The sequence below is a fragment of the Nymphaea colorata genome, chromosome 7, assembly GCF_008831285.2.
Source record: "Nymphaea colorata isolate Beijing-Zhang1983 chromosome 7, ASM883128v2, whole genome shotgun sequence".
Lineage (NCBI taxonomy): Eukaryota > Viridiplantae > Streptophyta > Magnoliopsida > Nymphaeales > Nymphaeaceae > Nymphaea > Nymphaea colorata.
Window position 1 is genome coordinate 18,193,840 of NC_045144.1, and position 12,851 is coordinate 18,206,690.

The window sequence follows — 12,851 nt, forward strand, 5'->3', positions numbered from 1 at the left end:
ATTCCCCTTAACATGGGGCAGACAGGCATGGGCGTCTGCATATATACAAACGAAGCACGGTGAACTTGATCCAGTTAGGCTGTGCTGTGCTGTGCTGTGCATCCTCCTTCGGGGTCGTACCGACGCCATTGAAAACAATTTCTCCCCCTAGAAAGACTGGAGTTACGGTATGGGCAGGTCACGTCCCACTCCAGAGAGAGAGAGCGACAGAGATAGAAAGCAGGAGAGAGAGAGAGAGAGAGGGGCACGTGTGAAAAGAAGGGAATGAACGTGAAGACCACTATAAAGAGTTGGAGAAGACGTGTAAGAAAAGGATGTTGATTTGCAGATTGCCAGGAAATTTATTCTCTCTCTCTCTAGAAAATTTCAGAAGGGACGAGTCTTTTGGTTTTCATGGAAAGCTCTTTCAACCAACCGAAAACGCCTTTACCATCTTGCTGTTTGTCCAAAATAAAATCGCCTTTTGTAGCTCCATTATTAAAAAGAACAAGAGAGAAAGAGGACCTTCATACGTTCAGCTTTTCAGGTTGAAAAGAGGAAAAAAAAAATATCCATCTCTCCCTCTCCCTCTCTCTCAACTAACATCATGAAGGCAGGTTGGTGGGTGAGAAGACAGCGGTATTCTGGTTCTTGTTTATTTTGCTTGGAACTTCAATAATCTCCCGTGGATGCCTAAACAGATAAGATACCACACTTGAATTTGGTTTCTTTGCTTGCCCCCCCCAAAAAATGTTTAGCAAACAGAAGAAGAAGAGTTTGGTTTCCAATTCTCATATAAAAAAGAAATAAGGCAATCTTCATAGGCTTGGGATATATAGTTGTGTTAGTGTTGGGTTGGTGCTAGAGAATTTAATATTACAAAACATGCACCATTTGTGCTTGTTAGATAATTTAGTACACCATACATGATTCATCCAGATAGGGGGGAGATATATATATATATATATATATATATATATATATATATATATATATATATATATATATATATATATATATATATAAAGAGAGAGAGAGAGAGAGAGAGAGAGAGAGAGAGAGTATGTGTGTGTGGTGAGGAGAGAGAAAGGAACTAAAGGGCTTAGGGTGACCAGGTATGACTTGAGCATTAACAAATGCTGTGGAGTACAAAAGGTAGAGACATAACAGAGTGTGAAAGAAAGAATTGTAGCTTGTTTGACATCTCTCTCTCTCTCTCTCTCTCTCTCTCTCTCTACGTACATCTACAGGGGTGGGGAGCACATGGGTTCCTGCCCCTACTTTCATCATCGGCGCAATTACGCTTATGTCCCCTCAATTAGTAACGACCTACGAATAAACCATTGACTCTTTATTGATATACGGGGTGGCTCGCATTTACTTGGAAATAACAACGATATCATATTAAATATTAAAAATATACCTGTAGTGTAAATTAGATAATCTAATTATGGGCTGTTTGAGGCTTGTACTTGCCGCACTCAAACATAGTTTTATGAAATTCTTTATAATAATATTAAAAAGGACAGTTGGAAAATCTTAGGTTCGTCAACTCTTTATTCGCTTGACTCAGTTGGATTAAACATAAAACTAGTCTTATTCCTTCATTGGCACCTAAAATTTGGTCTTCATTATTCGTTGGCATATAAAATGAAGCTAAAGATCCTGGTGATAACCTATTCTAGTGACCATTCTTACTCGTTCAAACTATTTTTCATTGACTTCACCTGACTATTCCAGCAAAAACTGGATCTAGAAATTGGTTTAGTTTCCAGGTGCAAGCAATTTCCTTCAAAACTTTGCTACCCATGCCCTTAAGTCGCTCAAGCGTTGACGCAAACACGCTACCAATTATGAAACAACGTCGTGAAATAAAAGCATGCACGATGCAAGGGACATTTTCCACATTCCACGCCTGCCCATGTCTAAAAACTTGTTCTATGATCATAAAATTTGTTGCAGAGAATGTGAATGGAATCGTAGAGGCGGATGAAGCTGGCCGACCCCGCGGTGATGTGATGATTCACGATAATAATGGTGACTTCCCCTGACTTCTTGCTTCATTTTATTGCACAACAATCGCCATTATTGATTTCACATTGACAGGTGCTTTGATCTATGATTCTTTAAGCATGCACCTCATTTTCAGTTCTTTGTAGTCTTCGGCACAGAGTTCTTTCTGGTTGGTTAATGGTGTCGAAGAACACGTTGATTGGTAATTAGTTAGCTGTTTTACTTACGGGCGTCTTTCTTTATATGTTGCTACCAGTTTGATTCAAATTGGCCGATTTGCTTTTGATAACATTGTTTTTGATGACATTCTAGTTCCTTTTTGTTTCAACAAACATTGTTTTTGATGACATTCTAGTTCCTTTTTGTTTCAACAAACAAATACATATTATAAAAAATGCGAACTACAACCATCGATCGACATTTATATCATTGTAATATTAAATCTGTCACAACTCAACAGTCTCCTGCCCGGACGTAGACAGGGCACCTTAGATGGGTGGCGACGACAGCTTGTCCTAGTGTCTCAAACACGACCTGAAATGCGCAGGACACACAATACAACAAATTATTTTAAATACGAGTTAGGTATTTCTCATCGTTAAGACATTACCTTGCCGTGAGGACAACTCTGAAGTTTAGGTTGTGAATTGGGTTCGACATAAATGTGCAAAAAAAAAAAAAAGTTCCAGTTTTTAAAATTCTCTTTTTTTTAAAAAAAAAAATTAATCAAGTGGGGTGATCCAGATGTCTTAAAATTTTGAAATCTACTCTTAGAACAGTTTGTTGGGAATAAAAATCATAGTTAAATATACTTCCCAAAAACATAAAAGGTTCTAATTTCTTTTCCTTTCAAGATTTTCCTTTTTTTTATTCCATGTTTAACTAAGCTCTTTTTTTTTTTTTTTCTTTTTTTCAGTTCGATGTCTCCTCGGTTTCTGTCAGAATTTGGAAATAAACTTAAAAATTGTGGTTACGCAGCTTTTTTGTGCAACTACATTGGACAGGAACTGTTCACCAGAATTCACAAAAAAATTGGCAGATAAAAAATGTGTCATCATGACAACGTAGGCCATTTTAGTAAATTTTCTTACAGATGCCACGACGCCCCTCTCTCTCTCTAGAATTTATTTCATATACGCATAAGCCTCCAAACCAGAGGAATGATGGAAAGCGAAATCAGAAACCCTGCTCCTTGTTGGTATCGCAGGGGCCAACCATGAAGCGATCGCTCAATCCCAGCCCTTCCCTTTGGAAACGCACGAATGGAACCCACGGGCCACCCTTCCTCTCTGCTCACCACCACCCTTGAGACGCCTCCGACCATCCATGGCGACGGCCGTGAACCTCGTTGAAGATAAGAAGGAGAAGATCCAGTACAGGGCAGAAGAGCAGCACCACCAAGAAGAGACCCCATCGGCGGTACTAGACCTCCAGCCAGAAGAAGAAAGACGAGAAGAGGAGGAGGAAGAAGAAGAAGAAAGCACGTTGGTATCTCCTTTCTGCAGCTGGACATGACCATGGTTCCTTTTCCCCAAGCCCTCCTCCAACTCAAGGCCCCGAATTATGCCCCTCACAATTTCTTGCTCTTCCAGAGCGACACCAATTGCGTAGCCTCCGATCTCACGGCCGATCACATGGAAGCAGCTGAGCAGGATTCACTCTCCACCACCAGCAGAGCCACCGAGCCGGGATCTTGCTCCAGGCCCTTCCGCAGCGAAGAGGAGAATTGGCTCCAGTTAGGCCTCGGCCAGGCCAAGCCCAGCGGCCTCGCCGCGCCGGAGCCGAATCCCCGGAACTTGGTCGAGCTGGATCTGCTCACCGCGAAGCCTACTGCACCCGGCTTGGCCTCCCTGCCCCATGCCTCCGAGTTCCCTTTGCACCCTCCTGCCTTCTACTTGCACCAACATGGTGCTGATGGAATCACCGGCTTCGGGCTCCGGCCGCCGGAGTACCTCTGGAACTTCCGCCAGATGCCGTATTCTTCTTCGGTGGCGTGGAACGTACCGTGCTCGCCTCTTCCGGCCGCCAGGCCGAGCCCCAGCTCAAGCCTGATGAAGATCGTGGATGCGCCGCCGCGGCCGAATTCCGGCCTCTGGTTCGTACTTCAGGCCGAGCAAAAGCAGTGAGTTGGACCTACCATGTTTCCATTTTCTTCCTCATTGTGACCATCATTCATTTATATCTGCGGTTTGACGATATCCTCCTTTACTGCTTTGCAGAATAAAGGAGTTGATTTTGCCTCAAGTACAGAAGAGCTACCTGAGAATCAAGTATGTATGAGGCCATTTGTCTCTGCAATTTCTCCAGAAAATAGCTCTTCATTCTTTTTGTTCTCTCTTTGATACCATCAGACAAGCATGCCTGTAAATTCTGAATACTGGTTATCATTACATGGACTGCTCGAATGTAGAGAAAATTCTCTCCTTTGGGGTCTAATAACTCCACCCTTTTTGCCATCAATGCTGAGCGTTTCTCCTTTCTGATTTGTCTCAGAGATGGGAAGATGACCGTGCTTTTGATCATGAAGTACTTGGCGAACAAGCTGCGTCTGAAGAGCGAATCAGAGGTATTTATAGCCACTGCTACCATTAGTGCAGGGTCTTCCCTTCTTGAAAAAAAATTGCAAATTTTGCAGAGAAACCATCTAGAACGTAATGATGAATGGTCTAATATAGATTTGATCATACTGGTAGCCGATTCTAACATGAGATAGGGCTAATCATGACCTGTGCTGATAATTTTATTTTATTCATACTTTGGTAATTAGAACGAGAAGACTAAGCACATTGTCAACGAGAAGAAATGCTATAGAAAATAGTGTTTGTGCCCTTTGAGAACAAGAATCATAAGTGAGAGAAACTAGATTTAAACTAGCAACTGTTTGATGAATTGGAATTTGTTTTAGTCGAGCAAGCAACAGGAAGGTTCAATACGTAGCGGTATCTTCTTTTCCCTTTTCTTCCTTGTTCAGTTTGGTTCGCTTGCTTGTCCTATATTACCATCGGCCAGAAAATGTTCTGACTTGCCGGGAAAGATAAAGGAGAGTTAGCGAATTGGAGAAAATAAGGCAACGATGAATGAGACGTCGCACCGGTAGAAGTTCTGTTAAGACTTGATCTGTGGAGCTTTACGTGATGAGATTCATCACCACAACACACTAGAGCTTCACAGTTAGGCGTTAAATCATACTTCTAGGGAAAGAATAGTGTTCTCTCTTACCTGATTTATCACTGCCCATGATTAGTTTTTTTCCAGAAATAGTGTTCGTAACAAGTAAACACAGTTTATATATATATATATATATATATATATATATATATATATATATATATATATATATATATATATATATATATATATTCTTTTCTCAATTTATCCAATGAAAATATCTTGTGAAACGAGAAAATAGATGATTTGCTCGTTTCACAAGACATTTTCATTGGAAAACCAATTTAGGGAAGATTTTTGTCTTCACTCTATCTTACAGCAAAATTAGTTGGAAAGGGAAACTTTTGTTCATTTGCTGTATGTCGCTGTCTAATTGCAAAGAAAATTTCTTTGGTTGCTTTCCTGCTGCAATGTGCAGAAAAATAAAAATTTACGTTTGCTTTTTATATTTGGATTAGTGTCCGTGAGAGCTTTTTGCTCCTTTTTGTTCAGCATGAATCTTTAAACTAGTTATATATCCATAACTTTATGGATGTAAGCTCTATCTTTCGTTAACTTTGAGGCGTAATAAACAAATGGTTGTGGCTAGCCAGAAATAGGAGTCTCTTATGGACTCACACAAAAACATATGCTGCATGCGCACACATACACGCAAAAATCACTCTTCCCAATATACCTAGAACAGAGAACACCAATAGCATAAATTAAAACACATGTAAGTCATGTCACTTACATGGGTCTCTATGTTAAAAAGCATATTTTAAGCAATGGTTCAATTTTTGTAAAGCTCGATGAAAGGAAGATTATGGATTCAAAATGCATCATATATGCCATTGCGGGCTGATCAACGGCTATATTTCATTCTACTTGAGAAGTACATGTCCCACAAGAGAGTGAGACTCTACATTGCCCTCATCCTAATTGAACGATGGAGATTAAAAATAAGGAAAACGTACGATATATATATATATATATATATATATATATATATATATATATATATATATATATATATATATATATATATATATATATATATATATATATATATATATATTATAAGATTTTCAAGTCTCCAACCTTAGAGTATATAAAGAATTTAGTTGGAGAATGGAAAACTTAAAAAATAAAGCTTAAACAGGAGCTTGACTATATATGCGCGCGTCTATGTGCGCGCATCCATGCATTCTTAGTCTACATGCATGGATGAAAACGTTTCTACGGGTAGTGTGTTTCTTTTTCTAAACTATTTCTTTTTCTTCTTAGTAAATACTTGGTTTCTGCCATCAATTAGTTGACATAAGCTAACATATCACGTAACGATTCCTCGGTACAGTTGAATTCTTGTTCAAGAATTCATTTTTTTTCAACTATTTAGAGATCTGGTTTCTAACATTTCGATTTGGTAGGTGAAGTTTTCATTAAACAATGAATAAATTAGACGTTGACTTGGAAATTTAATCGAGTTGCATAGTGAGCAAAACCTGACATTTTATGTTAGTCTTTGTTTCCACTAGATGCATACCTTCTTTCAACATCATAAAGGCCACTCACTTCATAACTGACATGTTCACTTTGCCTATATCTCGGTTCTCAACAGGTGAAAGTTATATATTTAATTACCTCGATTCATTCTTTCTATATCCTCTGGTTAAGATGTCACTTTTGAAGCAGCTTATTGGTTAAGATGTCTTCTTCCATGTTTAGCCTACAAGTATACTGTGAAGACGGTGTGATTTTGGCTTCCAACCCTCACTGTTCAACAATCAATTCTGAAACGAAACCTCGAGAATATGTAGTTGCCGTGTCTGAATTTTCAAACTGCCGTAAGTCCTTTCACCTATTTGGAATGAAGGGGCTTTAAACTCTTCTTCTTTGAATTGCTTCTTATCCGTCAGTTCCCACCTGCCAGAACTCCACCAACTTCTCCTCAAAGAAATTCAAGTGCCTTCGTCTGTTCCCTTTAGGCCCTTCATGTTGCTTCGATTTCATGAAGCAAAAGCCTGAACGAGGAGTACACAATTTTTTATGAATTCTGGGTGACTCTCACTCGTACTCGAGTCGAGTACGTACCATTTCAGGGATCTCTCTCTCTCTCTCTAGAAGTGTCATCATTTACTTGGTGTAGGAGGGGAGAGATTACTTGGGTACTCGATTTGGGCAGTGATTGAAGGTTGTATCCTGTCAAGTAGGAAGACATAGCATTATCAATGGTTCTAATTACCAGTTGAAAGCCTGAGAAAGTACTGGGGCCAATTAGGGTTGGTTGGGTGCACGTAAAATGGACTCATCGTTCTTATCTGGACGCATACTCTAGCATACATGCATGTTTGAAACGCAATTAGGGTTTAGTTGGTCTTCAAGAACAGGCAGAGATGCTGACATTTTTGGGCAACTATTTTGGCCTCTCTTTGTTTACATGAGAACTGACTGTTAGGCAAACTTACCCACCATTTTTTTTTTCTTCTTGTTTCATGTCACATGCCTTTCCATTGATTGACATCACGTTTAGGTGAACTTTATATCGTCAAAAACTGGCTAGAAGATTCTGATCATCATTCATATAGTAAAAGTTGGTACGTTGTTTTTTGGCAGCGCATGCATCATGGCTGCCCATAAACTGTCAAAATCTATTCATTGGAAGACAGTTTTTTCAACAAAATAATGCAAGGAAAAGAAAATGTGAATGGTCATTAATGGAAGTGAGGTAACAAACGCAGCCCCCCATACGGTGCTGGTGGGGATGACTTTTACTGTGGCCAAGAAACGTCTGCAACTCTCGCTGTCTTTGCATGCCTTAGACAACACTCAATTTTGTACTTAAATATTAACTCAAGTATCATTGTCAATACGTGCACAATACACGTGTTCTTCCTTAGCTTTCTTCCTTTAATTTGTTTTCCTTCTGTGGAATTCCTTATCGAGAATTCTTACCAAACCCTAATATTTTTCCTTCCAAAGCCCAACTACCATATGTCCTCTACTAGAAAAATAAATATTTAAGGCTCCCCAATTCCTCAATTTCGTCTTTTGGGAGCTTTGGTCTATTTATAAAATAATATGTCTAGAGATAGAAAGTATACAGCTCCTATCTACCATGTGTCCTCTCCCAGAAAAATGAATATTTAAGACTCCCCAATTCCTCAAAGTTTGCATTTTGCATCTCTGGTCTATTTATAAAATATTATGTCTAGAGAGAGAAAGTATAGAGCTCATAGACGCAAGACACTGGTGTATTCTATAATGGAAAGTTGGTAAAAGGAATGAAGGAGGAATAAGTGAACTGAATATTAAATTATTCCCCAGTTGGGAGAGAGGCACACATCAAGAGTTTGTTCTGAGAGTATTCAACTGTCGAAAAAATATTTCTTTTTAGGGTTGGTGAATGAGTTGCAGGAAGGGTCTTTTAGGGCGACACTTCACATCTCTGCAATGTATTCCACTGACCAAATTAATTTACAATCTTTTTTATTTCCGGATGGAAAAGGTAAGTGCATGAGGGGACATAACGAGGAAAGAAAACATCATGAGTTGGTTGAAGAGAATAGCCGGGAAATGAGGGAATAAAGGCAGCTCTGCTTGCAAGGGAATATTGACTAAAGTAGGGTTCTATGCTAATTTTTTTTTTAAAAAAACGTAATAAGTTTTTAAAATATTATTCTTAAAAAAAAGTAGCAGTGAGAGAAAGGGAGAACGTGAAGGAGACGTGCATGAGATTGTTTTGTTACGTTAGGCAGTTGGAAGAGTCTCTTTTTCTTAGTTTACTTGTGATCGAAGGGAAAGAGGCTTTTTGGTGTATTCAGAGAGACAAAAGCTTAGCTTTCGCTTCCAGCGTCCCTTACCTTTGGCATTTGCTTTTTCTTATTTCCGTGTTTTTAGGAAAATGCAATTCCTAGTGTCAGTCTTTTTCCTTTTCAGGTTATTGCTTTTCATAATTAACATTTCAATATATATATATATATATATATATATCCAATCACCGCCCGGCCCACCAATGCAATGGACAAGGGGGGAATGTAATCAAACACATACAGTGCATAGAATAATATGGTGTGAGAAGCTGAAAGATTTTTCTCATTCACAAATATATATATATATATATATATATATATAGTTAGCCAGTGTAAATGCCAAAGTAAAATAAAAGAAAAAGAATGTTGTCATTCACACCATGCACAAGCCATTAGAGAGAAGCATGCATTCTATTCTCTCCTAACGTCTATGAAAACGCCATTGGTCATTTATGTTTTAAATATTTTTTTCTCTTAAAGTGTGTTCATCCTTTTATGTAATTTTCATTTTTTTTCTATTTAATGTTTTGTAAATTTTTAACTTTATATTTAAAACATATTTTCTAATCAATCCGATTGATAAACGATTTCGATTTCCACTCAATTCACCGATTTATTGAATCATTTAGCATTCCGATTCAATTCAAACCAGATTTTAGTAACATTTAGTGTGGAAAATAAATGACTAAAATGCTTACCACTTTTTTCCCCTTGTTTTCTTATCAACGGTTTGACCTAAAAAAATTGTCTCATATATATATATATAACAACTAATTACCAGACAACCTTAGTTGTTTAATCCTGAGATATTTCATTGGTTGCTCAACAGTAAGTTATGAGAGGAAAGAGGAATGAGCATTGAATTATAAGGAGATAAAAAGGGAAGTTGTGTGCGTCTTTCGTCTTTGTGGGAAACAGTAAAACTAGTCTTGTTTTGGAGACGGTTTTTAGGTCTTATTTCCTGATTAAAGTTTACAAACACTCGAGGTAGGATGATAGTTATACAAAATTAATTAAAAAAGAAGAGAGATAGAAGGTAGGTTAGAGATTGAAAGCGAAAAGATATATTAAAAAAGAACTATAAATGAAACCAGTTGAACTCATTCTTAATATAAGAACAAAGATGTAGTTTGGGCGGCGAGAGAGAAAGAGAGAGGGAGAGAGTTAGTGGGTTGTTTTTGGTGAAGAGAAAGCTCTCCATTAATGGCAACAAGTAACCTGACAGGTACTGGAATTAAAAGAACACCCCCAAGCTGTTTGATAAAATTCGTTAGGAGCATATTTGCTTTCTCTAGTCAACTCACCCTTCTGTTCTATCTCTCTTTTCACACATACATACAGTTGTTATTTATTGTTAAAAATTATTATATATATATATATATATATATAAAGAGAGAGAGAGAGAGAGAAGAAGATTGCATGCACTGTGAAGAAAGATAAAGGAGTGGAATGGCCCTCGAGGTGGATCAGTGGTCGTAGGCATGCGTATCGCTAATGGTTGACCTGAGGTCCAGGCCTCGTACAGGGTACGTCCTTAATCATATCGGCCTTCCCTCTATGTCGCTCTCACAAAAGTAAGTGCCCTCTTTCTGCAGTGCCGCTGCAGCTGCAGCTACTGCTGCTGCCTTGCCTGAGAATCAGCCCCCCTCTTCTGCACCTTACTCTAACCCCCGCACAAAAGAACGTGCATGTCTGTACCCCTCTCTCTCTCTCTCTCTCTCTCTCTCTCTCTCTCTATATATATATATATATATATATATATATATATATATATATATATATATATATATATATATATCAATGGTGCAGGTTGGATGGAACTGAGTTGAGTACTAGCTAAAAGTCCGGCCGATTGGTTCGGCTGGGTCTCTTCAAACACGCCTCCAAGGATTAGTTTTAGTTATTAAGCAGCTCAGAGGAGCGTTTTGTTTCCTGAGTTTGGTTTGAACATATTTTTGCTGAATTAAGTTTCACAAACTTCAGAAAACTAAATGGTTGTTCTAATTATATATTAATTTCCGTGGAACACAATAAATAAAAAGAAAAAGGTTCCCAACGCCAGTGCACCACATGATTACTCAACTGCATCATTTGATTTCTAGTAATAATCATGCACCTGATCCAAAGTTTCTTTTGTTCTGTCTTTTTTCTTTCCTTTTGAATTTTTGAGGAACTTTTTATAGCATTGTTTGTGGGAATATGCAACGCTGAAAAGGGTCTCGTGAGTCCACGTGAGTGGACCAACGCTTTGGCCTTCACCGTTCAAAGCAGGGATATGATTGATATTCTCAGTCTCTTGATCCGAGCGCCGGCGATGTCACCGTCCGCTTTCATTTTCCGACGGCTGAGATCGTTCTACCCCCGCCTAGGGAACGCTCTGATATTGTCTAATGCAATTTGCGTGCTGTCAACAGAACAGCTTTGTGCTTCAAGGGAGGAACGTTCGGATTCGTGTGTCGGTGAGATTGATGTGCGTGTTACCATGCATGGTAGCGTCGTCGTCCTCATCGTCATCATCATGTGATGGCCTCTTATCATGCATGCATGGTAGCTCTACGATGAACAAGAACGGCAGTAATAAAAGATGACATTCAGATGAATCGATGATGATATTGTTGGTGATATTTGTCGATAATAATGGCGATATTTTCAAGTTTCCAAAAGTTTTTTTTGGTATGGAAATTATTGACACAAAAAATAATTAAATCTTCAACGGCAATATTTCGTGCCATTGAGACGTCAACATGTTCTTTGTTCTGCGGAGCTTGTTTTCGCTCATTACTTCTGAATGCAACTTCTTATGCTTCAATTACCACGACTCCAGCACCACTATTAACAATTGATGATGATAATAATAATATTTATGGGAACGAACCTAGTATTATAACCCTAACAAGATTACTGACTATAAGGAATAAGCATTAAACTTACCTGGACTAACGTACAGAGTCATTTTTTTTTCATAAAAATAGCCAACTTGTTAATTCTTTTCTTCCATACATCCTACCTGCACATCTCCTTTTATCCAATGAGTTAGGGCTAGTTAACAAAGTCAACATGTTTAAGTAGTTCATATACACAAAGCTAACAATATAAATTAGTCGATATGATATATATATGTCATTTAATGTATATATTATGATTGTGCAATATGGATTTCTATTTCTCGTTTATCATCTATAAGTAGTGAACATGGTGTTTACAATAAAGATGGTGCTTACTGGGAATCTCTCTCTCTCTCTAGGTGGAGATCACATGCAGAGGGCAAAGGATTCTTCCCTCCTTAACGCTGCACTATGTAAGGGATATGATATGGTGCGCGAGGGAGCAGTGGATGGAACCGGTGACCTCACTCCCAGAGTCCCCAACCACAGACCATGTCATGGTTCTAAATTATGCTAGAAGTATTCCATAGACTACCACTGAATTAATGAGAAGGATGCATGCTGTAAATTATAGCTTCTTCTGATCCCACCCATTGCCTCCCTCCTTTTTGTGGGTTAAATTCATAGCAGTATGGCTTGGAGATATCCCTGGTTCCCACATTTTATTGCTTCACAATCTCCCAGTATTTCCATGCTATCCCGGCTTGATATTCTTTCCTTTCTTTCTTTTCCATGTACCCCTTTTCTAATTTAATTCCAGGTTTTTATGGTTTTATTAAGTGCTTTTTTATCCTTAATTCACTTGTCTGTAGTCTTTCTACTTCCCTCTCTCTCTCTCTCTCTATATATATATATATATATATATATATATATATATATATATATACACACACACACACACACACGCACGCACACACACACATACACAAAGGTTCAATACCTTAGCTGGATCACCTAACCCAAGGTTAATGACCATGTCAAATGGCATTCTAATTTGAAGGTTTTAACTCATTAA

The 12,851-nt window shown here is 38.3% G+C and overlaps 1 protein-coding gene across 1 annotated transcript; it reads left to right on the top strand.

Annotated features, from left to right (window-relative positions):
- The first annotated feature begins 3,130 nt into the window (after positions 1-3,130).
- LOC116257761 (protein LAX PANICLE 2-like) lies at positions 3,131-12,611 on the top strand. Its single transcript, XM_031634737.2, has 4 exons — positions 3,131-4,114; positions 4,212-4,262; positions 4,486-4,558; positions 12,196-12,611. Exons 1-4 carry the CDS (start codon positions 3,504-3,506, stop codon positions 12,364-12,366), a joined length of 906 nt encoding a protein of 301 aa, XP_031490597.1. The 5' UTR covers positions 3,131-3,503; the 3' UTR covers positions 12,367-12,611.
- Positions 12,612-12,851: the final 240 nt, after the last annotated feature.